This window comes from Monopterus albus, unplaced genomic scaffold, assembly GCF_001952655.1.
Source record: "Monopterus albus unplaced genomic scaffold, M_albus_1.0 scaffold3.1, whole genome shotgun sequence".
Taxonomy (NCBI): domain Eukaryota; kingdom Metazoa; phylum Chordata; class Actinopteri; order Synbranchiformes; family Synbranchidae; genus Monopterus; species Monopterus albus.
Window position 1 is genome coordinate 5,291,013 of NW_018127883.1, and position 26,473 is coordinate 5,317,485.

A 26,473-nucleotide genomic window follows, 5' to 3' on the forward strand; every position below is an offset into this window, starting at 1 on the left:
TTTACTTACTTCAAGTTCTGTTATACAAGGATACACAAGACTTCCATTAGCTGAACCATACAAATATGTCCTACAGAATTCATTCATTTACCTACACGTTAAGTTGAACATTGTCTACAGCAAAAAGAAGTTTCTTCAAACTGAAATCCATTCTCAAATTTGAGGTTAATTTTTTTCTGCTGTGCAACTGTACAAAAATGTGGCTAGTAAGTCTCAGTCTCAAGTTAGAGTTTGCCTTTCTGCATAATCCCAGTGGAGCTTAGTATCTGAGTGTTCTATGTCGGTGACACACTGAGTTATGTTTGAGAGTGAATTCAAGCTTTTTAGATTATACACGTCTGTCTTTTACTGTAAACCCACAAATAGACTGAAGATGAAAGTAAACACAAACATAGTGAGGATGTCAGTGCACCCCAGTGCAACATCTGAGGCCACCTTTTCCCATCTCCTCCAAGATCATCTGTTGTTATAGAAGCAAGATGTGAATTTTCATTTACAGAACTAAGTGAGCCACTAGATTTCAACAGTTTTCTCTCTTTTGGGGTCAAGGAGTTTTTCCCCTTCTAAGTCTGTTCTTTATCCACCATGTTTTTCCTAAAGATTGCAAATTGTATTTTAATTCCATTTTGTAAAATGTTATCACTATGTTGTTTACATGGAGGAAAACACACCAACATATTAACGCCCTGAAGATAAACCCTGGACCCAATCTGGCATTCTGTGAAAACACGTTTATCATCCATCTATAATCCTTCCTGTGTTAATCAAATGATTACCCCATACCACGAGAATTTAAGAGTTCAGTGCTAATTGCTAGGTCAGGTTTTTGTTGGCTCAGGTGCTGCATACTCTGAATGCTTACCTTCGCAACAGTTACACAGTTTGTGTGCGAAAGAGAACAGCAGGTCTTTAAAACATCAGCGACTAAGCTGTTAAGACTTGGTGTCTACAAGCATTCCCAGTACAAAACAAGTTAAAACACATTTTTTAATACTGTGCAGGGATTATTGAGGTTTAACTGTATGATCTGTCATTTATAGTACAGGAGGGCTGTTATTTTCTCTAGAGATGAAAGCTGTGTTATACCGAGGAAATGTTTGTAAAAACTGTTTACTATGGGATGCAATAAAGGCATTTTCATCATCATTTGCTCAGTCAATTCAGCTGTAAGTAGTGTAAATAATCATGTGCCAGAAAATGAACACAAATCCACAGGGAAGGACTTTTTAGAGCCTGGTCATTTGGATATTTAATCAATATTCCTATTGCAAAACACATTCTGGAAGTTCTTTGTGCGTGGTGTTTGTATTTATTGGAAAGAAATGATAAAACCTGAAAACCCGAAATTTTAGCAATGCAACTGTACTCCAGAGGAGAAAATGTACAACTCCAAATGCTTTTTCCGTTACTTACAACTACTACTTCATGTTAAGAAAATAAATTTACACAATGTGCATCACTCTGTAATAATAACCACCACCAGCTCTTTTTAAATAAATGGTGGCTGAGAACAATTTATAAGTAAAAAATTATTCCATAAAAAGTTTTCAACATCTAAATACAGACATAAGTAAACACAATAACTGTGTAACTAGAGTCGGCCTCTTCTGATCTTAAATTTTAAACCTGCTTAAAAACATGAGTGCAGAGGAATCAGACTTCTAGACTGAAATTATTTCTCAATATTAAAATGCCAAATACAAAAAGATATTTTACACCATACTTGAGTTTGAGACCAATACAGCCATTCTTGTGCAATCATTTCATACACAGTATGTATTCACAAATAAATGTATTCAGAAAAATAGTACTTTAAGAATGCATATAGTCTGAAGAAGCACAAATAACGGTTCTGTTAAATCACTGTTTTATAAACCAAAAAAAGCAGCTGCCAAACATTTGGCGTCTTCTCTGCAATGAGACATGGGCGTTATTCTACACTGTGTGTTTATGGGTTCTGCTGCAGCATGGACACTCAGACTTAGTTTTGACAGTGTGAAGCGATAGTGTCAAAGGTCATATCAGCTGTCTGGCTCAAAGTTTGCCTCATTATAGAGGTCAGGCTGTGAGGAATATTTCTGCTGTGAGATCTTCAGACAGAGATTGTCTCCCACCTCGTTCAGATGGTGCAGCACCTGAGGACAAAAGAAAATGATCAGAGCTTCTTTATTCACGTTTAATTTGTGTGGAAAAAAAACTCTCCAAAGCCCATGAGTGTACCTGGTTCAGCATTTCTCTGGTGTGTGATGCAGACAGACAGAAACGAGCTCGGGCCTCTGCGATCGGCGTGGCGGGAAACCCGACTACCACTACGCCTACTTTCCGCTCCAGCATTTCTCGAGCAAAAGCCCTTGTCAGCAAAACAAAAGGAGAGCGATGTTAGTTGTTATATTTACTAGAATACAAACATATGGTGGCCCTGAAGTACAAAACACAATGACATTTCACAAATCAATGACAAAAAGAGAAAACACTGACATTTCAGATTACAGAAGAGGTAGGGACAACACTGTTTGCTTGTGATTGGACAGAACCCAAACCAATCAAGATAAGTTAACACTACACCTATGAAATCTGTGAATAATGATGCTACTGGTCTAATGATTTTCACGGGATGAAAGAACATACAGTAGGTAAGTGGCATTTCAGTGAAGGACATTAATATGATGTCATTCTTGGAAATATATCAAGATAAAAAAACCGTGTGCACCCTGAAGACAGCCTGAAAGGAGCAGCTGGGACTGACAGGAAAGAGCGGCTTCTTCGGAATCCATGCAGAACCCTTTTGGGGACACGTAGATTTATGTGACACACATATAGTACTTTACTGAGAAATAAGTAAGCTACCTATCTTCTTCCATCCTTTCAAACTCAGTTTAAAATGAGCCCAGTAGCATCAACATTCACTGGTTGCATCTGTGAGGCTTTACTTCCCTGATCTTGATTGACTAGGGTTCTTTCCAATCACGAGCAAACAGTGTTGTCCCTACCTTTTCTGTAATCTGAATGCCATTGTGTTTTCTCTTTTTGTCACTGAGTTTTATCTTTTGTCATTGAGTTTTGTGAAATATTGATGTGTTTTTTTCTTTTGCAGTCGCGTTTTCTGAAATGTCATTGTGTTCTGCACTTCAGGGTCACTGTACAAATGACTGCAGACACAAAAGCTATAGCCCACGTAAAGCGATTCATTTGATTGTTTACAAATTTCAAGTAAAAACCTGCGTTAATCTGTAATGTTGTTAGATTGCAACACAACCCCTCTCAGGTGCAACAGCCACACCTACAAACCCTTAATTGTGTGGTTGAACCTATAATCATTTCTGAAAAGCAAGACAAAGGTTGAAACAACAATATCATGGATGGGTTTTACATCACTGAGGCCAAACAGTGAATAAGTGTTTGTGTTCAAACCTTAACGTCATTTTCTACCGCTTAGTCCCTGAACGGGGTCACGGGGGGTGCCGGAGCCAATACCTGGCCAGCAATCGGGCGAAGGCGGGGTACACCCTGGACAGGTCGCCAATCCATCACAGACATATACAGTTTAATAGATCTGACCAGGGAAACTCTTATAGAACAATTTATATAGTGTAGTAGTGTAGCCACAGACCCATTACTTTAATATGCACTAAAATCCTAAGAACCTTGAAAACTCAGACAAATCATAAAATTAAAAAAACAACACTGTAAATATTTTAGTAGTGACTGGTGTTCCATATAATATTTAAAGATCAGACCGGTGAAAGTCAGAATTAGTGCCCTTGTAAAATCAGAAGCTACTGTTGGTGCAGGAAATAATAGTTTCTGATTATGGCAGTTACTGGATGGATATTAATTTAATGAATTAAAAAAGACACTTTATTCCCATCTGATAATGACCGAGTGGCTCAAAGAATTCTCATTTTTACCTAAGCAGTACATGGTGCTGTCTCTTAACATGGTTACACATACCTAGTCTATGTAGTACTACATATTCATGGAAAGTTTGGAGCGTGTAATGTGGCCGTCAACCAAATCACTTAAAGATGACACATAGTGAGCTGACCTGAAATTGCTGGTGACTACAAGATGTAGTGATGTTAATATTTAATTTAGAGTAGACTATGCATATCCTGTTGATCTGACTTTACCCTGAAAGAGGCAAAATGAGAGTTTAAATGGACTTACGCCACTTTTCCTGGCATGTAGAGCAGGACTGGAACCACAGGTGAGTCATCACTGCCGTAGATGATGTAGCCCATCTCCTTCAGCCTGGCCCTGAAGTATCTGATGTTCTCTGCCAGTTGGCGAACCCGTCTAATGCCTCCAATTAAAAGAAGGATGCCACCAGATGTTCATGAGTAAAGCACCATCTCACTGCTCTTTTCCTCTATATATTCACTGTCCACTGCAGGGAGGGACATCACCTGTCAGCAGTAGCTAATATGGGGTGATTTCTGTGCCGTGGCATCTCATCCTGGGTCCTGCACCTCCATCTGGGCCATTCAAGCTTTCACTATGAACTTGCTCTGATTACAGCTCAGCTGCTGCAGCAGATGGTTCAGAGGGTTTGCAAATTTGATGTGATGGATTTCACACAAAATATGTGACTGTGGACTGCTACTGGGGCGGAGCAATGACTGAAACTGAATACATTTAAATATCACATGTATCTCCAATAAACGCAGTAGAAAACAAACCAAAGGCACTAGAGGTGATCTGCTCTTCTAACCCAATGTGTTCTCTAATGATGTGAATCGCTAGGGAGCTTGGTTGCTCCATGGTCGGAGCAGCGCATTAGTATGTTATGAGAAAGCAGTGTATGACCACTGACAGAGAACAAAGTCACACACTGAGACACACAGCAGAAGTTCCCTCTGATTACCTGGGAACAGATTGGCAGTTCTTTCAGGAGGATCTAAGAGAGCACTTTAAATCCCCTTATCTCAGCAGGGAGAGAGGAAAAAACATAACATTCAGGCATCTGCCAGAAGGCACAGGCCCCATTTTGTTAATTGTTCCTTTCTGCTAAGAAATTGGGCACAGAGGTAAAACAAAATTCTACTGCCAGACACAGAAATCATATGAGTAGAATGTGTGGATGTTTCTGTCTGTCACAGATTTTTCCTGTGTCAGAGCTGTTGCCACCAGTTCACTTTAAAGTGCGAAATTCAACATCAATGAGACAGATAAGGACAGAGAAATAAATATTCATTAGGCTCACTGGGTATGCAAAGAATGTTTAACGTCTCTTGGGCTTTTATGGTGTTTTGATGGATGCTGGAGCTGATGTTTGTTGGGTTTCCTCCTGTATATCAGACAGGTCAAGACTGATTTTTCCACAACAGCTATTTCACTGAACTACATCAGATGCAAAGCATGTCTGGTTCAGAGCCACATGACAAAGTTACTCGCCTCCATATGAAACTACAATAACCTCTACCATGAGACACTGAGCTTTAGTTGTTGAAGCAGTTAACACATCGCAGCACTCTATATTTTACCATGTCTACCTATTTTGTCTTAAGCCCTGTAGATCTGAGCGAAGTATATAATTATCTGCCATTTACTTCCACTACTACCTCCGCCACTCCACTACATGTACTGACGCTACTACTCCCACTAATACTCCTTCTATTGCAGCTGCTACCAGAACTATAATAACTCAAGAAGAATTGCTGTAGTAGTCTCACAGCTGCTCTGGTAATGACTACTTCTCTGCCCTAGTGTCTCATGCCATTAGAGCAGAAACTTTTCAGAGGTACAGCATTCTTCACAACACACACATGAAAATGATTTCCACCATGTTAGGGTCACATGTGCTTAAGGGACTGCAACCCCTCCACCCCCACCCCAAACTCCACCACTGCAGATCCCTGTAATTGCTACCACATTTTCTGACAGAGCAGCTGTTTATCTTTTCCTGCAGGTTTGGACTTACTCCTAATGTTAACATTGGTATTGTCCTCTGGATCTGGTTTAATATTGTTTCCATACAAAATTATATAACAGTATAAAAACTGTTATAAGCCAGACAGATTTGTAAAGAAAATACAGTTTGACAAATATGTGGATAATAAGCCTGAAATTGAAGGTGACATTCACTGGATGTAGACCCGATGTACTCAGACACTCACCCTCTGTGGTCCCGTCATTTCCCATGATGCACTTCATGGCACGTATGATCTGCTGAGTGACAGGTGGGGACATGGCCGTGCCGTATGCTGCGCTGTGAGAATGACTGCGCAGGTAGTCCACCAGCTCCTGCAATATAGGACACAGTGTCACACAGATCCAGTATGTTTACAGTTTTCTGTTTGTTAAAACTTTGAGAAGAAATGAACAAAGATAAAATATTAATGTAAGATCTTCTATGTAACAGATGGGTGGCCCTGCACTTTTATTTTAGCACCACTAGAGAGAGCCTGTGTATAGTCTACACCTGAGAATCAATTAAAATACCTCAAGTCATTTCTCTGTCACTATGACTCTCTTGGCATTGGCTGCAAAATAGCTCTAATTTCTTTTCTGCTCTCCACTCAGGAGGAGCCGGCGTACTAATTTGAGAAAGAACCAAAGTTCAAATGAGATATGCCATGGTCATTATTCCTAAATGTCAGCAGGAGATTAATTCTGGTGGTTGTCAAAAGAAAAGCACAATTTCAGGAAGCTGAAATTGTCATGGGTCCCTAGAGCATGTGTGCGTGTGTGAGGCCTGGAGCTGTGACAGGCTGCTGTTTGCTGGCTGTGCGGTGGTCAGCGGGCGCGGGCTGACGACATGTAGCCGAAGATGCTGTCTGGCCACCGTTTCCACTCATAGCCATCTGTGCCCAGTGGGTGACTGCTGTGGCTTCCTCACACACATGAGGTGAATGGATTTAAGGGGAAATGCTCAAATGAAGGCTAAGAACCCCGAACCAACCTAACATCTGTTTTTGTTTAAGGCAGGGGATTTTCAACATTTTAGGGCCGTGCTGGATTTTGGTGTGACCAAGATAAACTGGTTAAGAGAACATGCCTGAAATCCATCTCCTGTTTGGGACATGGACTGACAGCTCAGAGTGTGTCCTCTGCCACACTGTGGCCACAAAACTGATGCGACGATACAACACCACAGAATAGCAGTCGTGCCAGAACTACACACGCTCTCGTACATACAGTATATGGTACTTATTGAGATATTTATTTTTGGCGCACTCATAAAATAGCTATACCACGACTGGTTTCCAGAACACATCAGCAGAGTCTTTTGTCAGTCAACCCAAATCCACTTAACGTAGGATTTGGGGGATTTCACCACCACAACAAATATGTCCAAAATGAAGACTTTCTCTCTCTTTTCCTGGCTGTTTCCTTCAGGGGTTTACTACAACCAGCTGCCAAACCAGGCAGAGTGTTCATACTTCAAACATTATCATGCTTGTTAAAAGTCATCCTGTTAAATCTGGAGAGCAATTCCGACGCCTGCCACAAGAAGGGGCTGGCCCTCTGCCAGCTTTACCTTCTTATTATGGCAGGGCAGGCCTGAGCCAACATAAGGCAACAGCAGGATGGGTCCCTTTCTGAATATCTAATTCAAACAACATGCCCATTTCCTCTGTTGCTTTCTAATCAACTGCTGCAGAAGTGGTGTGGTTATGTACTAAAGTGTACTTTTTAATAGAGTAAAAAGTCACAGACTGAGGAACATTTGTTGGACACACGAGAGCTACGAAAGAGGTGGGGTGTGGTGGAGTGTGCACGATGTGTTTTAACCTGCTTTGGTGACACTTGTGCTAACATTGTACAGAAAATTATTGCGAGGCTGTAAAAGCAATGTCAGTAAAGTATCCCAAAGTCTGCTCAGTTATTTGATTATGTAAGACTGGCAACTTAGCCAAGGCCATGAGAATTGTTTCTAAATGATTAACCGCTCCTCTGTTAGTTTTGACATTTATTTTGACCCTGGTTGGGTCTAGGAAGATTAATTTTGCATAGCAACCAACTAGTTTCTGCCTGATAGGTCTACTGCAGTGTTTACTAGTTCAGTCATTCACATGTGTGAACTGCTGATATGAAGGGAAATGAAAACAGTGATGATGGATGGTATTTTACTTGTTAATAAATGTAGCAACACACTTATTAACACATTTCTATTAGCTGTTGTGCTGTTAGGAGACAGGCTGTTGCTCCAGTGTGCTATTTGGTAAAAAGAAAATGTGGTTGATGCTGCAACTCCTCAAGTAATATTCTGCTAAGGACATTTAGCACACTTCATCCTTGGAGGTCTGCTCCAAATCTCAGGTCTTTAAATCAAGGTTTAAAACTTCACTCTTGTCTATGCCTTTTATTAAATTTAATTTGGGGCTGTTCATTCACACTTTGCAGTGCACTGTAATTTTTATTCTCCAATTTAATCAGTTTAATTCAATTCTGGCTTATTTGAATATTCTACTTTATTTTTAACCCTTGCTTATACAGTATGTCCTCTTTCAAATATCACCTTGTCAGTCTCTTGTAACCTGTTTTATGTGAAGCACTTTGAGTTGCCTTGCTGAAATGCATTATTTACATACCCTTGTCTTGCATCTTTCCTCATGTTTTCTGCCACTATATACTGTCAAATATCTGATAAAAACAGTAAAGTTCTGAGCCTGCATATGGTCCATAAATGTGATATGGTCCATAAATAATAAAATGAAAGAGGAGAAACCTGAAACTGAACCTTTTTTCCTGCAATATAACCTCCAGCAGCCCCAAAGCTCTTGGTAAAGGTGCCCATCATCACGTCCACATCTGCTGGGTCCACATCAAACAGCTCGGTCACTCCCCGCCCTGATGGCCCCACTGCTCCGATACTGTGGGCCTCATCCAGGTACAGATATGCTTTATACTTCTTCTTTAGGGCAATGATCTCAGACAGTCGCACCACTGAGCCCTCCATGCTAAAGATATAGAATCATACAAAAAGTCATAAAAGGAACAACAAAGGCACACACATTTCATCCATTATAAACCAAACTCTTTAAGCGATTAAGTTTAAAAGGAAAAGAATCTGACCCTGACCTTACGTTATCCACTGCAGAGCATCTGTACATCTGTAAATGCATATTACATAATTTGACATGTCACAATCTTCCAAGAATCTTTCTGCTGGCCTCTTTCACTCATCCTCGATACAAGCCTTTTAAGGCTACAAATAGACAGTGTGAGTGAGTAAATGGCCGAGGAATGGAACAATCCCAGACCTGCTCTCCTTGCTGTTGCTGAGAACCTCTGAAGCCCAAATGACATAAGAAAGGATTTCACCAGGTCCACGGACATTAAAAGCAGACCCAGGATTTAGCTAAAGCATGCTTACTTTCTGTCCGAGCCTTTTGATGTTATCAGGAGGCGACAGAGCATTGGTTCTTTCAGAGACAGCATTTCTCTCTTATGTCTGAGCCTGACACTAGACATTATAGCCTGATAAAAGCAGTCTGATAATGTGCAATTTAGCTGTCTCTCAAATTACCAGAATTGTTGCGGAACTAATCACTATTTATACCAAACTCATGGCCATGTTCAAGGTTTTCTGCCTTTTTTTGATGAGAGGATTGTCATAAAACAATTAAATACACTTTACAGCTGATTGAATGTGAATTAATGTGTTGAAGAAAAAATAACAGCGCAATGAATATGATGTGTTTTAGTTCAGAGGGGCTGACATGTAAAGGAAAAACAGGGAAGAAAACAGAAAATAAAATGGCTGTGATAAACAGTTGGAGCTGGGGGTGTATCCAAGTCAATCTCTGTGGCTCCATTTGGCCTTGATTCTGAGCTAATGAGCAGATGGAGAGGGTCACTAAGGCTCAGGATAGCTCACTGCCAGGAGAGACACACACAATACCTTTCTCCTCTGTCCAGTAATCAAACAGTACTCAACCATACACACACTATCTATTATTCAAGGGTAGAGAGGGAAGCGATTGAAAAGGAAACCATTACAGGGACGACTAAACACAAAGTGAAAGCTCTCCCCAGGCTACAAATGAAGATTTGTACCCAAGTCTAGCTGTGCTAAAGCCAACTAGAAGCCCATACTCAAAAAGATTGATACAGCAGCTCAGATGATCCAAGATATGTGTCTAGAGCGACTATACTTTAGTGTGTGTGGATTGTTTAACCCTTGTGTTCTGTTAAGAATCTTAAGGATGACCAACCTATATATGCCTTCTACCATGATGAGGATCTTCCTCCAGGGCCTGTGGGTCCGAGGCTGCCCTGAGCAAACTGCCTCCCTTAGCATCTTTTCCAGGCTGAGCATGTCTGAAAGAGACACACGCACACGCACGCACACACGCACGCACGCACACACACACACACACACACACACACACACACACGAGAGTGAGAGACAGTGGAAAAGCAGGCAAGAATATCAATCAAATATTCCCAGTCACAATCTAATCTACACGAAATTCTAAGTCTATTAAGTGGGAAACACACACAGACAAATGTAACACACAATAACATAAAAAAACCATTTAAAATAGTACTTTAGGCTTGTACTATGAAATGCCATACAATTACACTTTCTATGTTTATAACATACACAGTATGCATAATGCAGCAAGAATCAACTAAAGGCAAAACAGTAAGCAGAGCGATAACTTCCAGAGGGCACAGCAGTTCACAGAATATACAAGGCACTACTTTATCTGACCTTCCACAAACTACCTTCCACAGGAAATACAGACAGGTGACAAATGGAAGGTAAAAGCCAACATAAAGTGTCTCATAAGGTGCTGGGCCACCAGAACAACTTCAGTGCACCTTGGCATCGACTCTACAAGTCTCTGAATTCCACTGGCATTTTGATAATGGAGACACTGTCTAACACATTGGTCCAAAATCTCCCATAGGTGTTCAACTGGGTTGAGATCTGGTAACTGTGGAGGCCATAGCAGATGATTCACATCATTTTCCTTCTCATCAGACCATTCATTGACCCCTCATGCCCTGTGGTTGGGGCACCGTCATCCTGGAAAACACCACTCATTTATTCAGGTTTTTGCTATAATTTGTCAGCTGTCTGTACTTCTGCACTAATGAACATCTGCACTGTCTGTCTCAGAGAGAATTACTAACTGAGCTAGATATGGGTTTGGCAAAGGTTTTCCCAGTGCTGTCTGCATGATTGAAATGTTGGCTTCAGCAACATCATTTCCCAGTACCATTTGGAGTTTCTTACAGCTACAGGCAAGGTTGTTAATGCTGCACACCAGCAGATGGCAGTATTGAATAGAAGTGGTTAATAAGGAGCATTATTAACACCTGACTGCAGCCCAATCAGTTCCAGCTCAGCAGCAAGTAAACCTGTCATAGCTAATAATCTGTCAGAGATGATTGATACTGCTACCTCAACACAAGATACTCTTACTGAAGCTCAACAGAGCAGAATACATTTAATGTTAGCAATGTCTGCATTTAGGAAACCAGACAGTGAAAGAGGAATCCACAGTGACTTGATGTTTTCACAGACAAGAATGAAGAAAAGATTACTTCACAGTGAAGCGCTGATTTAAAACAGGCTACAGCCTGATCTGAGCTACTACTGTATATGACTGTGATGAGGAGGATAGTCGTCCATAAAATGGAATTATCTCTACACTGACCTTCAGGGTGCACAAGTACTAGAAGTTTAATAACCAAACCTTCTAGTAAATACATTTCTGATCTGATGACTATTTCAAGTAGTTCAAATGTGTGACGATGCTACACTGGACAAATCAGATCATATTCTCTCTGGTATGAAATTCAATCTCTGTTAAAACCAGGCCTTTTAAAACCTTAAACATTTCAAACATCATGAGCAAGAGATCACATGTTGCACCAATACATATTGCTGCAAATATCATTATATATTTAAGTGGCTAGGTTGACTGGTTTAACCCTAGTAAATGTTAGCTTTGTACCAATATATGTGTGTACAAGTATCTGGTGCTGGAGGTCTAGAGACAGGGAGGAGTCAACTACTTAGGTGCCTGAGGGCTCTTTGCCTTTAGATGAGCATCTGGAATCTGCTTGGAGGACCCCTAACTAACAGTGGTTGTACCTGTCAGGACACATTTTCTGCCAGAGGACTGGCTCATTTGCTCCTGAAAGAGCAGGGGATGTTTCCAATGCAAGCACCATGAATGTTGTATCATTCATGCTTAATAATTCTCCTTTATCATCTACTGCATTGACAATATGTAATATGACAATATAAGAGAGAACAGATTGTTGAAGTAAGACGACATTTTCATATAAATTAACTTTCTGTTTTGCTGCTGGATAAAACAGTCATGACTGTAAACTGAACCCATTTCATTAAAGCTTTTACATTTGCTGCTCTGAACACGGAATGTTAAGTAGGTCTTTCCTAAGGCAAATCCTGTACCGCACAGACTGTGATGTGTTTCTCACAGCAGCAACAGTTTCAGAATGAACAGAAGAAAAACTGGAAAATCTGAGCTCTAGTATTCACTGTGGCTGTACAGACAGAAATCCAGACTTCAGCAACAAATATCTTCAGGACAAAAAAAACACAGTGTTTGATGCTCTGGGGGTACAGGGGAGGAACAATGAGCATATAGCACCACATAGAAACAATAGTAGTTATAACTTTAAAAATTCTCTGTATTGTATTTTTGTCAGGTAAAAACGCTATGACTCATGTTCAAATGACATAAATAATGTCTGGACTTACTGTTGTGTTTGAACACTCGGATGGTCGCTCCTGACAGTCTGGCCCCTAAGATGAGAGATGTGTGATTGAGCTCATCACTCAATATCAAGCAACCCTGAAAAAAGGCAGAGAGAGAAGAGTTGCAGGGTAATAGCTGAATCGCATGCTCCTGCATTTGTGAAATCAAAACTCCACAACATTCTTCTTTATACATTACAGTGACTCTTTAGTAGTACTACTATTATTGATAAGATGCTGAAATCTGCATAGATAATGTACAATAGTGTTTTGGATTTAGTAGTTTATACTTGGCCAATAATTTGTCAGTCCATTAATTTGGCCCCACCTCCATCCATTATTGATCATGACCCCCTATATGTGTATATGTGTCTAAGTTCTGAGTGTATGATAATGGTTGTCTGCACTGTCATTTTTCACTTCTGCCATGTCTGATGAAGTTTTGACAGACACACATCAATTTTCGTAATAGAAAATATGTTTCTTCATACTGCATAAAAATTTGCATACACATGAAATCAGCCATTGTGAGCTCTAAGCATCTGACTTTATTACTTTGAACAAACCCTTGCAGAGGGTATACTAACACTGTCTCAGTGACAGATACCCTTAGTTTTGCCTGAGGTTCAACTGGCCTTGTCCCTGGTCTACCAGCAGCTATCACTCTAATGTAGCTGAGCCTGCACAGCAAGACCTGTCCTGGCACAGCCTGTCCCTGTGGGACAGAGTTGGCAGTGAGGGTTGACCCCCAGCCCTGTAGGGTTGCTGTGGGGGCTACAGCAGAAGGGACTGCTAGACCTCTTGAGCTGCATAAATGACCCCATTTTCATCACTGATACCATCAACTTCCCTTTCCTCCCGTTCAGTCCAATCATAGTTATTCATGCTGTGTGTTGCCCATGGTAACCCAGGCTGGTGTGCCGACAGGCCAGAGTATGGGTAATCATCCCCTTGAGTGGTGCTCTTAACAAAATGTGCCCTTCCTTGTCTATGTGTCAAAAAGCAGCTATGTATGCTCAGAACCTCATCCTTCTGGCTACTGTGATGTTTAATAATGATTTTAATTAACAGGCATGGATCAGGAATTGTTTGCAGCTGAGTTTAGTTGACTCTTACTCATTAATTTAGGCCATATGCAAGCAAGGGACAAAAGCTAGGCTAATCAGATTGATTTCTGCTACGTTGTGAAAATTACACCTATTTACAACAGGATTCTCTGATACAGTAGTTGGCATCTAGTGTGTATAGTCATAAACCTTGCCAACAAGTGCTGGAATGTTCATCGAGTTGGTGGCGAAACCCATCCCAAAGGTCATGGAGGACTCTACTCCAAGAAAATTGGCCACAAGTTTATCCAGTTCTTCATGGATGCCCAGGTTACCTATAAGAGAGAAATCATAAAAGGATCACTCATCACTCACCCTGATAAGATCACTGCACCTGCTGCTTTTTCTGGTAGTCTTTTAGCTCCTGGGCTTTGCTGGCCTTTGTCATCATGTCACATGTTTTGACAGAGATGAATGACTTCTGATATAAAGCAAGAGACCCAAAGGCAAAAGCCTGGATTACCAGGACACACAGTATAAGGGCCTCTCAGTCTTTGGGGATTTGAAGGAATTTATAAAAATTGAAGATGTGCTAGTTTTACAGTTCAACTACCCTTTTTCATCACAGGTAATATCAAGGCAGGCCCTGTAAATTCTGGTTCTGCAGCCCATTTTGGGACTGAGGCATTTGATTAGAACACCATGTGACCGGTAGGGACCAGAGTTCATTTATATTGTAATTCATAATCTGCTATCAGGTAATTCTGGGCTTGTTTTTGTATTGCTCTTTTGGCTGATTGTGACATGCAGAGAGGTAGGCAGCAAATGGTTCATGTAGTTGTTACATGCTGGGTAGGGGCCACTGTTTTTTCTTCTCCTCCCCTCCATGATCTATTCTTTCCTGCTCTCACATGGTGGCCTTCACTGGTCGGTTTAAACCTGGAGGATTCAATTGCCAGCTGGACTCGTAAAAAGGTAGCAGTTTCCTGAGCCTGAAGAGAGAGGACTTTGCCCTGGGGTGTGGTGTGGAGTGCGGAGTGCAGCATATAGAGCTGGTTTGTGAGCATGTGTCTGGAGAACTGTTGAATGTGGTGTAATCCTGCTAGCCTGAAGTTAGCCTTGTTAGCTTCTTTGTTCTCCTCTTGTTGTTTTTTTTACCTGCACTACAGCTGACCTCTGCGGGACCATAACAACAGTCAAGGCAAAGGTCAAAGTGTTTATCTGTCATATGCACAGTTAGGAAACGTGTTTCCCTGTACAATGAAATTCTTACTTTGCCGTCCACATGAATGCCACAAAATACAAGTGAAATATAAAGTAGATGAGCAATAACACAAATCTAAATAGACAGTAACACAAATCTAAGGCACTTTAAAGCACAGGTGAAAGAACCACAATAAAAATACAACAAGAACACTATATAATGTAGAGAGAATATATGCTACGTGGGAGCTGTGAAGTGCAAACATTCAGCAGTGAGTGTGCAAATATGCATGTGCAAAATGAGTATGTAAACAGTACAGATGGAATTACATGAGGTAGATCCTGAGTCAGCTGTTTACGAGTCTGATGGCAGTCGGAAAGAAAGCGTTTTTCAGTCTTGAGGTCCTGCATTTCACACTTCTGAGCCTCCGACCAGAGGGTAGGGGTATGAACTGTCCATACTGGGGGTGGGTGGGGTCCTATACTCTATTTTATTTCTGCTGGCTCTGGACAATGTTATGCATATATATGTTAAAAATATACTATAAGATATGAGTTCAATCAATAACAGTGAGTAGCCACTGAGAACAGGCCGAGTGTTTTAGGAAGGACTGCAAAATGGGATTTGAGTGATGTATATAAAACCATAATGTAGTAAAGCAGCTCTGTCTTTATGGTGATTCCCATCTGATGCTTTGCATCAGGCCTTGAGCCAAGTCAAATCAATTCAATCATTTCCTCAGTCACTCAGGCTCACAGCCCCTGCTGGCATGTGCAGCTTTTTTATTTAGACTACACTGACATTTACCATCTTTACAGAACATTTACTTAGCAGTGGCTTCACAGTTATGCCCTGCCGTCTTATTGATATAATGACCTCACAGGACTGGATGAGGTACAGGAAGAGAGCTCTTATTTATTCTCACTCACTCACTTGCTGTACTTTAGTAGGCTGAAATAAAAAGATACTTACACTGTCCTATGCATCCTGTTAAATGTGGTAAAGACTACTTTCCAACCTCACAATCCTATCATGTTTATAATTACTACGAGGTACTAGTATTAGACTAAAATATTCACTACAGTGTTCTCAGTAGCTACACTTAACATTTCTTGGTAAAACTGTCACACATTTGAATGCACAACATCATTCATCATTCCTATGAATAGATATCACCCAATTAGCTGAATGTTAAGTGTAGCAAAAGTGGCAACAGCGATCTAAACATTAATACAAATCCATGAATGTTTGACGTGTGTTTATTCAGAGGGTGTGCTTTCAGTGCACTTTGTGTCCACATGCTCATTCCTGTTCAATAAAACAGCACCTGAAATTGCACTCTGTAAATACAGTAATGCGGTTGTGAGAGAATGATTGATCTTTTTTGGTAACTTTTAACAACAACCCAACTCAACTGAAGCAGACTTATAATGTATAGTTCAACCCAGCATGATAATGTGTGGCTCAAAACTGTAGGGAGGTGTACACAAGAGGCTGTAATAATTGTGAGCAGTAAATGAGCAAAAACCCTTGCCCTTCGATGGTTATGCAGCACAGACCTTATTCCATAAGCTGACGTTTCAGCACTCATGCAGCTCTGAAGAAGGCAAATTATGCAGTGCCGAAACATCAGCTTGCGGGTCTGTGCTGCATACTGGTCAAGGACTCCTAACACTTTGCATTTATTTTGCAGCTTTTCAACTCAACTCTGTGCGTTGCCACTACAAATCTCTGCATTTGAACTAAAACACTATTGACCATGGCATCACTTTTACTACAGAGACCCAGGGGTCTTTAAAAATTGATGTTTAATAAGATCTCATGAGAGAAATCCTTGTTATTCCTTAACCATTTCAGTGACCGAGCTGAAATGCAGATTAAAGGCCCAGTGAAAAACAGTCCACATTTGAAGGAGAAATAAATATAAATAAATCACATAAATGAATAATATATAGTGTGAAGTATGTGTATGTGTGTGTGTGTGTGTGTGTGTGGGGGGGGTATTTCAGTGTGCAGATTTTCATCAATATTTAATCAGTGGGCATCAGTGGACACCACTTGTTTTTTACTAAAGTATGTTTATCTCTTATCACTAAGAGATAAAAGCGACAGTGTGGCCTGTTCAGTTCATGTATTCACCAGTAAACACACAGTGTGTGGCAAATAACCAGATTTCACTGCTATAACACTGCTATGCTGGAACATGCGATCATAGCACACACAGCTACTTAAAGTCCATCGGGAATGGGTTGAAGTTCAGAGGAGGAAGCACCATTCAAAATCCATCTGAAGCTACAGACCATTCTTTCTGATCCTTGCTGTTCAAACACTTCCATCAGTACAACATATTCTTTTTCAGCCCACTTAAAGTCCAGGGTGTTTCATAATGTTACATTCCACTTTATCATTACCCCGTGCCTAATGATCTCAGTGTATGCCCAAATGATACATCATTTCACAAAGGTTGAATAATTCATACAACACTGCAATCACTGAAAGATAATTAAACAAGGGGCCAGTATAATTCACAAAAAAGAAGATAAATAATGTGATGAGGGAGACAGAATTTTATTTGTAGTTTGGAACTTGATAATGTCATCAGGATCTGACAGACTTTTGCAATAGAGGTGTGCGTAAGATATCTGCACTGTATACCCCCAACATCTCTTTTAACTTGATTTATGAAGTGGGATTTTTTTTCTTCCTCGTGACAAAAAGGCTGCCCAGGCTGAAACTAAAAGAAGAAGTGCCACACTTTTTTTGGTTATTGGTACAACTGAACTTTAACCACAACCTTACCTATTTCCTGCCTTGTGCTGCAAACTCCAACCCCATATTGGCACGTTACATCTGCCACAGTTTTCAGGAAATCAGCGCTGTTCTCAGCAAAACCAAGGTAGTTGTAAGAGCCCGTATTGATGACATTGTGTATTGTCCTCCCAGTTAACCTGCAATCGTGTAAACATTAGGAATCAATTAGCCGTTTAATTTTTTAATCAACATTTAATTAAATTTTAATAATGTAAATATCATAAACCTGTTACTTTTTCTGTGCAATTCTGTTCATGAGAAGTGCAATTATAAACTGAGTGTAATTTCTTGCAATATATCACCTTCAGGTAAGCATCGCAGAAGTTCACATGGTCAGTTATCACGTTTTTAAATGTATTTTAGGGGAGCTTCTCCATTTTCATTAACTGACCTACTTCTCACTGTTCGTGTTAACCTGTGAACCACTTCAAAACCCATTCGCATCTCTACTTTTTCAACAAGGTTCACCACAAAAGACTAGTTGACTGCCCCATTTCTAGTTTTTCCAGTCACATAGAACCTTCTTTAACATGTAATCCATGCTTACCATTCTTTCCCAATTTAAAATGTCATGCTCTCTCCCCGTGGATCGGTTCATGTTCCTATTATGTTTGCTGTACCTGCTGTGCATTACATAAGAATCTCAACTGTGGTCCTAAAAGTCAAGCCTGAATATCCTTGCTGATGACAAACATGCTTTAGTTTCTATTTTCCCCATTAGCCCATAGCAGAGGAGCTACAGTTGTCTAGTTTCCAGTCCCAGAAGAAAGATGATTGTGTTAAAAATACTACTGGCTTATCTTAAGCCAGAACTGTATGATTATGAGCCTATATTATGTCTCGTCTACAGTATGTCTGTCATAGATGACTGGATCACAGTACCTGAATGTCCAGTTGTAGTCATCAGACACCCTCTCCATCAGGTCAAACACAGGTCCTGGCAGGCTGCATATAGGGCGGTTCCAGTTGTCTCTTACCCTCATGTACAGATTTCGAGTGTAGAAGTTCTCAAAATCTTGATAAAGCGGTACAAAATCCTGAAGGCAGAGAGAACATTTTTCATCAACTTCACAACATCAACTTCCAGTAACAGGATGCCACAGGATGGAGGAACAATAAGAGCAGGAAAGGTGGCAACTCAAATTGTGATCACATTGGTCCCTCTGAAAGATACCCAAGCATCGTAAAAACATCCTGAGATGTCTTATACACGCATTATTGTCCAGTACTGTACCCAGCTTTTCATCAAGGCACAGTGACTTTTGTAATTATGAAGCAAGAGAAGAAAGTCAGATCTACAGCACTGTAGTCTTTACATGTACTGTTTTAGAAACAATACGTACATTGATCCCCTAACACTATTTACCAAGACTAGCCTTTGCCTTCATTAGCTGCATGCCTCATCCAATGAAGCCACCACGTTTAACTTGTGTGGTCTTGGAATTCTGTATACTCCCCTTGTCCTAAGGGTCAAAAATGACCTGCCTTTAGTGAACCTCTAAAATAAAGCAGCTAAACGTAATTTTAATCTTCAAGTCTATTTTGCATGAAGAAACAACCTCATCATTCATCACAAACTCTGTGAATGTCTAGGTTTTCCCTCCTCAGTGTGCAGTATTCCATCAATATTTAATCAGTGGGCACCACTTGTTTTTTACTAAAGTATGTTTATTTTTTTCTACTGCTAAAGGTACCTGCATAGGTGTATAAAGTTCATAAAAGTTAAAGCAACAGAAAAGAGCTCTGAATGCATTTTATTGAAAGGAAACAAGCAGGCAAACAATAACTATAATAACAAAGGCCTGAATATAAATACAACCACAATATTGACCAACATTTTGACAACACACACCTAATTAATACGTGACAGTAGGACAGGGGGTGAGCATGGACTTTGCAGATATGTAACTATAATAACAAAGGCTTGAATATAAATACAACCACAATATCGACCAACCTTTTGACAACACACTCCTAATTTATACGTGACAGTAGGATAGGGGGTGAGCATGGACTTTGCAGATATATTTTTACACATGAGACACATGGTTTTTGTTTTACAGTCCTTTTTGGGGGGCACAGCATTGGCATCTCCTGCTCTTGCCTGCCCCAGCTGCAACCTCACGTGAAACAGAAGAAGATTCAGCACTCTGAACAGCTTTCACAAGTGCTGAAGAGGCTGCTGTGTGAGGGAGACACTCTCTTCTTTGAATTTCCGAGTGACTTTCCCAGCTGTTCCAAGAACAGCTGGCTCCAAATCACAAGGGCGTTGTATGAGGACACATCAATGATGTTATAGAAGATGGCCGAGGGCCAGTGTGCAGTCATCCTCCTGCAGCTGTAAGTTCCAATCACCTTGTCCATGTTGTCCACACCTCCTTTGTTGTGGTTGTAGTCCAGAGTGATAGCTGGCTTCTTTCCCTCACAATCACTGAGCTCTGCTGTTTGGTGCAGTGTGCTCAGGAGGACCACATTCTTGTGCTTCATTGGGAGGCAAGAAACTAGAGTGGTGGTGGGGGTGAAGTCAACTTTGAAGAGACGGCCTCTCTCCCCCTTGTTGCAAGTAGTGCAGGGGGCAGCTCAGGCTTGTTCTTTCTGACTGTGCCAACCACAGTGATCTTTCTCCTCAGTAGCTGCTGGCAAAGTTTATAAGACGTGAAGAAATTTTCACACGTGACATTGTGACCCCTCAGTTCATCTGTCACATCAAGTACAAGCCGCATCCCCCGATTCTTCTCTGGGCCTCCACTAGTCAGCTTCTCTGTGTACACTTGTACAAGCATAGCTGGATTGTGCATCACAGGCCACCCATATTTTGATGCCATACTTTGCTGGCTTGCTGGGCATATATTGTCATAAAGGACAACGACCTGCTGGCAAAAGATAATCAACATTGAAGATAATTTACATTACAGATATGAAAATAAAAATTTACCTCTGACTGGAACCAATTGTTCATCCACTGTCACTTCAGGGCTAGGGGTTGTAGAGGTACAGCAGGTGCTGCACCCACTTCTCCCAGACCTCTCTTATGGCAGCCAGTTTGTCTGCCACTCGTCTTGCAGGTCTTGACTTACGGTTATCAAACCGTAAGATTCTTGAAAAAGTGTGAAAGACCTTCATTGACATTGTGGCACGGAAAATCGCTCTTCCACTCTCTGCATCCCAGAGACTAGATGTAGCCTCACCTCGGGACCTATACACACCTGCTTGGATTAGCAACTCTATGTAGGCACGCAGGTCAGTCTCATCCACGATTTTCCACTTGTCTCCATATTTCTGGAAACCACAAAGTTTGGTCATTTCCAGGATGATTTTTTTTATGGCTGGTGTAAAGAACATTATAAGTGTTGAAATGATGTCCTGGGCATGGGAAACAGCATCTCATGTTGGCCCTGGGGTCATCTTCATGACATTTGCTGCCATCCTGCCCAGGTTGCCATATGATAGAAGACCATGATATTTTGCTGTTCTTTGACAAAAAAGGTTTCTTTGTCAGCTTGGGGGATTTCTTCTTCATCTGAAAATGAGGAATCGTGTGTGTGCCAGTGTGTGTCTGTGATGTATCTGTAGTTTTTGTGTTGTATAAATGGTTTTATAGCTGGTGGGTCAAAACTGACCTCTAAGACAATCTTTGTACCCTAGGTGTGCAAGGCCCTCATGAAAATAATTCTTTTTTTTTTTTCTAATGTTGGGTCATTTTAGGAAAAGTCATCAAATTTCAAGTTGAAAAAATCATTTAGGGTTTTTTTTCCTGCTGTTAGAATGGCCACGGGTCATTTTTGACCCTTAAGACAATTAAGTGACCTTTGTCAAACACAGGGGATAAACTGATTATTCCCCCTAGAGTCCATTTTATCCTCTTTACCTATGAAGCTACAGTACTGCCTTACCAATTTAACGACAAAACATTGACACAGCATTTGTGTTTTAAAGGTCATAGATTTGTTTAATATGAACAGAACAAATCATTAACTAATGTGAATCTAACTGTCTTAACTGTAGTTTTTGGATTTAAGAAATCAAATCTTTGGTAAAACTGTGGTTCTCGTAGTGTAGTGTCAAGTCTTATCTAGCATGTAAAGCACAGTAACAACGGAAGAACTAAAATCCTTAGAGATTTAATTAGGTTTTCAACAGAAATTCTCTGTGGTGTGCTGTCTCATCCATGGCAACATTAAAATGCAGAAGAACATGGAGGGAGAAGGCAGAGGGAGAGCCTTATAGCAAAAATTGAAATAATTAGGGGAGAAAATGTGTTGTCATCCAAAACATGTGCCTCTATACCAACTATCTGTGTGCTTATGTTTGTGTTGATCGCGTGTTTGACCTACCTTCTGTTCTTCTTTTTCCTGGGCAACATGGCACCTCTCTAATTCCACAGCTCTGAGGAAATCTCTGAGGTAGCCAAAAAGGGTGACAATCCCATAGCCCAGGTATGTCATCACAGCTACGTACATGGGCGCCTGTTCAAAGGACTCTTGCTTGTACTGCCTGGAGGCAACACCAGTCCCTGGGCCATTTTTCTATACAACAAAAGGCCCACATAAGCTGTCTTACAATGCAGATGAGACAAGAAAAAACAATACAATTTGAATTATTAGTGGCTCATTTTCAAATGAAGAGTTGCAGTTAATACACCAATGTACCTGGATAAAAAGGAGACAGACAGTGGCCTAGTGGTCCATTATTTATATTTTTAACACTTAAGTAATACACCCCAGAAGACTACTCAAGGTAATGTTACACTAAATAAAAGCTATTAAAGTATTTGTCATAAAAATGCCTTTACTATTCAACAGCTGATTTCTAGTAGCCCCAGTCTGTGCCTCTTATTGCTTTTACAGTATGTGAGATATCTGGACAGGGGTCACAAATGGCTTTTTGGAAACATAAAATCTCCTCATTTAATGATGTGCTGATATGAAAATATTTCACAGTTTACAAAGTGATTTAAGAAAATATTGTTACCACTGCATAATGGGTGAATATTTGTAACTATTTTTCAAGTAACCAAAGATGGCAGCTAGGAAGCAAAAAAATTACCTGAACATGCTGGAAAAATATGAAAAGTTTCTATCCATATATAAATTATATGAATATGTAAATGCATGTATATATTCTTTATAAATATGAACCTGAAATATGAATAATAATATAACAATACAACTAACATAACAGGGTTTCACAGGAACTTGAGAAGATAAAGAAATGGTGTGATAGTAATATACTATCTCTGAATTTGGATAAAACTAAATTTATGGTATTTGGGAATCGTAGACTAGACAATGAACTTCAACTGAAAATTGGGGGAGCTAATATAGAACGAGTAGAAAGAAATTAAATTTCTAGGTGTCATAGTTGATGATAAATTCTCCTGGAAATCTCATATCAGATATATTCAGCACAAAATAGCAAAAAACATATCGATATTGGCAAGGGTGAGATATATTTTGGACGGGAAAGCACTACGCATTTTGTATTCTTCATTGATTTTACCGTACTTAGAGTATGGTGTTGAAAACTGGGGAAATACATACAAAAGCTCACTTCAACTATTGTATATATTACAAAAAAGAGCGATAAGAATTGTGCATAAGATGGGATATAGGGATCTCACCAATGGAGCTTTCATACAGTCTAAATTGTTACAATGTTTTGATTTAGTGGGATATAAGACTTCTGTGTTTATTTATAAAGCCAGGAACAAGCATTTGTTGGATATGTGTAAAATTATGTGTGTTGACATATCAACTGTCTTTACATGCTTGAAAGAATAAATCAAATCTAAATCAAATCAAATCAAAGTCCAATAATCTCACAGACATGGGCCCAAGTGAAGGTTGTCCTGTTGACTAGAAACCACCAGAACAGTTACATATTCTCAGTGGCAGCAGGACGGCCCAGGGCCTGTGGAGGAAATGCTAAAGTGAGTCTGGAGAAAGAAAGAGTAAACAACCAAGTTGCTTTTATGTGTTTGTAAGATGATGTCATGGGGTAGGACTAGATAAGTCTGACTTCTTCCTACTCCATTCAAGCATGTACTAGGTATAAGCAAATTGATATTGGATTAGCATTTGTTGGATATGTGTATAATTATGTGTGCTGATATATAAACTGTTTTTACATGCTTGAAAGAATAAATAAATCAAAATTAAATCAAATCAACATCAATTCCTTTAGAAAAGAGTTTCAGTTGTGGTGGTAGGATGATTGCCAATTTGCAGCAGAGATGTCAAATATTTTAATGTAGCAGTAAGCGTTGTTTAACGTAATTCTGTGGGTTTTGAAACTGTATGAAATCTAGTAAATGAGAATGGCGGTTTGCCAACCTTAGCTCAAACTACAACCTAATTTTCAAAGTCAAACCACCTAGCTACAGGTAACGCACCATGATGAGTCTAGAGAACCAGCTCCTCCAGAGTGAACAATATCAATAGCAATAAGTGAACCGAGGAACCCGCCCTGAAATTCTTCCTTATTCCAAAGCAGGTTTTTATACCTCCAGGCTGGCTACGTGAGCAGAGTGCAGTTGTCCGGTGCTTTTGTTTATTTTCTTTGTGAACTGTAGCCTGATAATTCTGATTGCTGAACTCATGCAGTAACTATGAGCAATACTTAGTAAAATGAACGACGTCACAAACGTGATAGATTTTACAAAACATGTTTATGTGTACGTGCATATGACCTCTGATAGTAAACACAGCATTGATGTAGTTTGTAGCCGTTTATATTCAGTAGGTCTTTAATGGGTTACAAAGTTTAACGACGTCACACAGAAGTTTCAGGTAGGAAGCCTCACAAACAAACAAACAAAGTCAGGAAAAACGTTAAATCTGACTTGTTGACCCTTAAAAACAAGCGCGCACAAACATACAGTGCCTTCGTCTAAATGAATCCTGCAGATGACAGGCAGCCATACCTCTCTCTTGTGAGTTTTATTCACATCCTCCAGTTTCAGTCCATTCTGGTTCAAGTGCGTTTTTAAGCTTCCGTTAGCAGCAGTTCTGGCCATGTTCCTGAAAGCACAACAGCGAGATTCCCCTCAGTTTGACTGTCAGCTAGAACCGGTTAGCTTTACTGATCTGAACAAACTGACTTCCTGCTCCTGTCGCTTCGGTTCAGCCTCCCACGGATTGTTGTCTAAACATCTCGTTCCTCTACAACAATCGTACTTCAGTTATCTCACTGTTTCAATCGTGTAAACACGCCAACTTCCTCTTCTTTTCCTAAAATGAAACTTAAGAACACCGTGAAACGCCCCTCACAGCATGTCCGTGCAAATTCTGTCATCCAGGTCATAGTATGCTGAAAATACTAATACTAATAGAAGAAGGGACCTGGACGTAGTTTTTAAACTACAGTATGTTTCGGTCTTTAAATATTTTATTTTGTCTTTTCCGGTTTAATTTGTTAAAGTATATTTCTTTCCAGTGAGTGGAAAGTACATTTACTTATGCAGCCTGTTGTACTTAAGAGTTATTTACTCTTGGGTGTTTCCATTTAATGCTAATTTGCTTTATTTCTCCACCATAGTTTGCAAGCAAATATTTTACTTTTAGCTCCACTACCATCATTAGATACTTTTATTCACTTTGCATTGCTCTACAACTCCGAGACAGTGCATCATATAGTTAAAATAGCTACGTCTCAGCCAAATATACCTAGAAATGTATCAGTATCAACAGTCAGGTTAAGTAATGACAGTGCTTTGAAGCACCAGTTTTACCTTTGATACTTAAAGTAAATTTTGTTAATAATATGCAGGTAATTGCATAGGTTTACACTGTATTTGCACATTTATTTAGATTAAAAACATCATAGTGATACTTGTTCATCTAATGTCGAAGGGTTGAAGAGTGTAGACAACCTATTGCACCTGTGATTTGGTTGCGCATGCCGTTTAATGAGGCCTTATCTTATCTTTCAGTATGGTCAGTTCAGTGGTGACAAATTGGCAGTACACATCAAACTGCACCATCAGCAATGCAATAATCATAATAATAATACTCCTCACAGTTACATTACACATTGTTTTATCTTATGCTCTGACTTTCAGATTATAGAACTTGGAAAGAAATGAATTCAATGATATATTTATCTAATTTGACAAAATTCTTGAAGACTCAGCTATACACTATTATGATGTTATATGGTCGCTTTCTTGACACTGAACTTGTCTTTCTGCATACACAGGTCAGAGGTCAGGCTCAGCTACATCTGGAACTGAAAGGGTGTCAGTATTTGGCTCAAGGACTACTCAGGAAAGTGAATGCTTCCTAACGCAGGGGCTTGAACTCATTCTCACTGTATAGATTATGCTTCTGATTACTTCTTTAAGCAGTAGTGTGTAACATTTTAGCTCAGCCTAATGACATTTTTAACACCACTCCCTTTAGCTACTGTGGCGTTGTCTCTGTAGAGCACACATACCTTCCAGGTACAATTTGCAGTCACTGCAGTTAGTCTTTCTAGTTGATGATTAGCTAAAGTATCATAAATCAAACACACTGTTATTGCCATTAGGTTAATTCAAAATAGCCTTGAAAACTTCCTTCTGTCTGAAGGCTGTTGACAGTTGGCATGTGTCTGCATTGTTGAAATTTTCCCTTCTGGGCAAAAAGAGATTGTTTGTTAGTAAAAGGTCAACACCTACGCTGTGGTCTTGTGGTGTACTTAGTTTCCAGATGTACAGTCAACTGGAGTTTGCATAATACTGTGAGA

At 40.0% G+C, this 26,473-nt stretch overlaps 1 protein-coding gene across 2 annotated transcripts; it reads right to left on the reverse strand.

The window, feature by feature from the left end:
* Positions 1–1,220: 1,220 nt before the first annotated feature.
* sptlc3 (serine palmitoyltransferase, long chain base subunit 3) lies at positions 1,221–25,052 on the reverse strand. Of its 2 annotated transcripts, XM_020597784.1 has the most exons (13): positions 24,849–25,052; positions 24,672–24,768; positions 22,084–22,275; positions 18,632–18,786; positions 17,738–17,886; positions 13,945–14,069; positions 12,692–12,785; positions 10,161–10,266; positions 8,684–8,903; positions 6,117–6,243; positions 4,168–4,303; positions 2,221–2,350; positions 1,221–2,135 (listed from the first exon to the last, which is right to left on the reverse strand). In XM_020597784.1, exons 2-13 carry the CDS (start codon positions 24,762–24,764, stop codon positions 2,022–2,024), a joined length of 1,641 nt encoding a protein of 546 aa, XP_020453440.1. In that variant the 5' UTR covers positions 24,765–24,768; positions 24,849–25,052; the 3' UTR covers positions 1,221–2,021. The 2 variants fall into 2 exon arrangements, with proteins under 2 accessions (XP_020453440.1, XP_020453431.1); XM_020597775.1 differs by having other exon boundaries at positions 24,672–25,052.
* Between the last annotated feature and the right edge of the window lie 1,421 nt (positions 25,053–26,473).

Excerpts from the sequence above, each read along its gene's own strand:
- sptlc3 (XM_020597784.1), bottom strand. The coding sequence starts at position 24,764 with ATGGCCAGAACTGCTGCTAACGGAAGCTTAAAAACGCACTTGAACCAG. Across the intron at positions 18,787-22,083 it reads AGGAAAAAGAAGAACAGAAG|GATTTTGTACCGCTTTATCA; the intron begins GTAGGTCAAACA and ends CTCTGCCTTCAG. Across the intron at positions 2,136-2,220 it reads CCAGAGAAATGCTGAACCAG|GTGCTGCACCATCTGAACGA; the intron begins GTACACTCATGG and ends TTTTGTCCTCAG.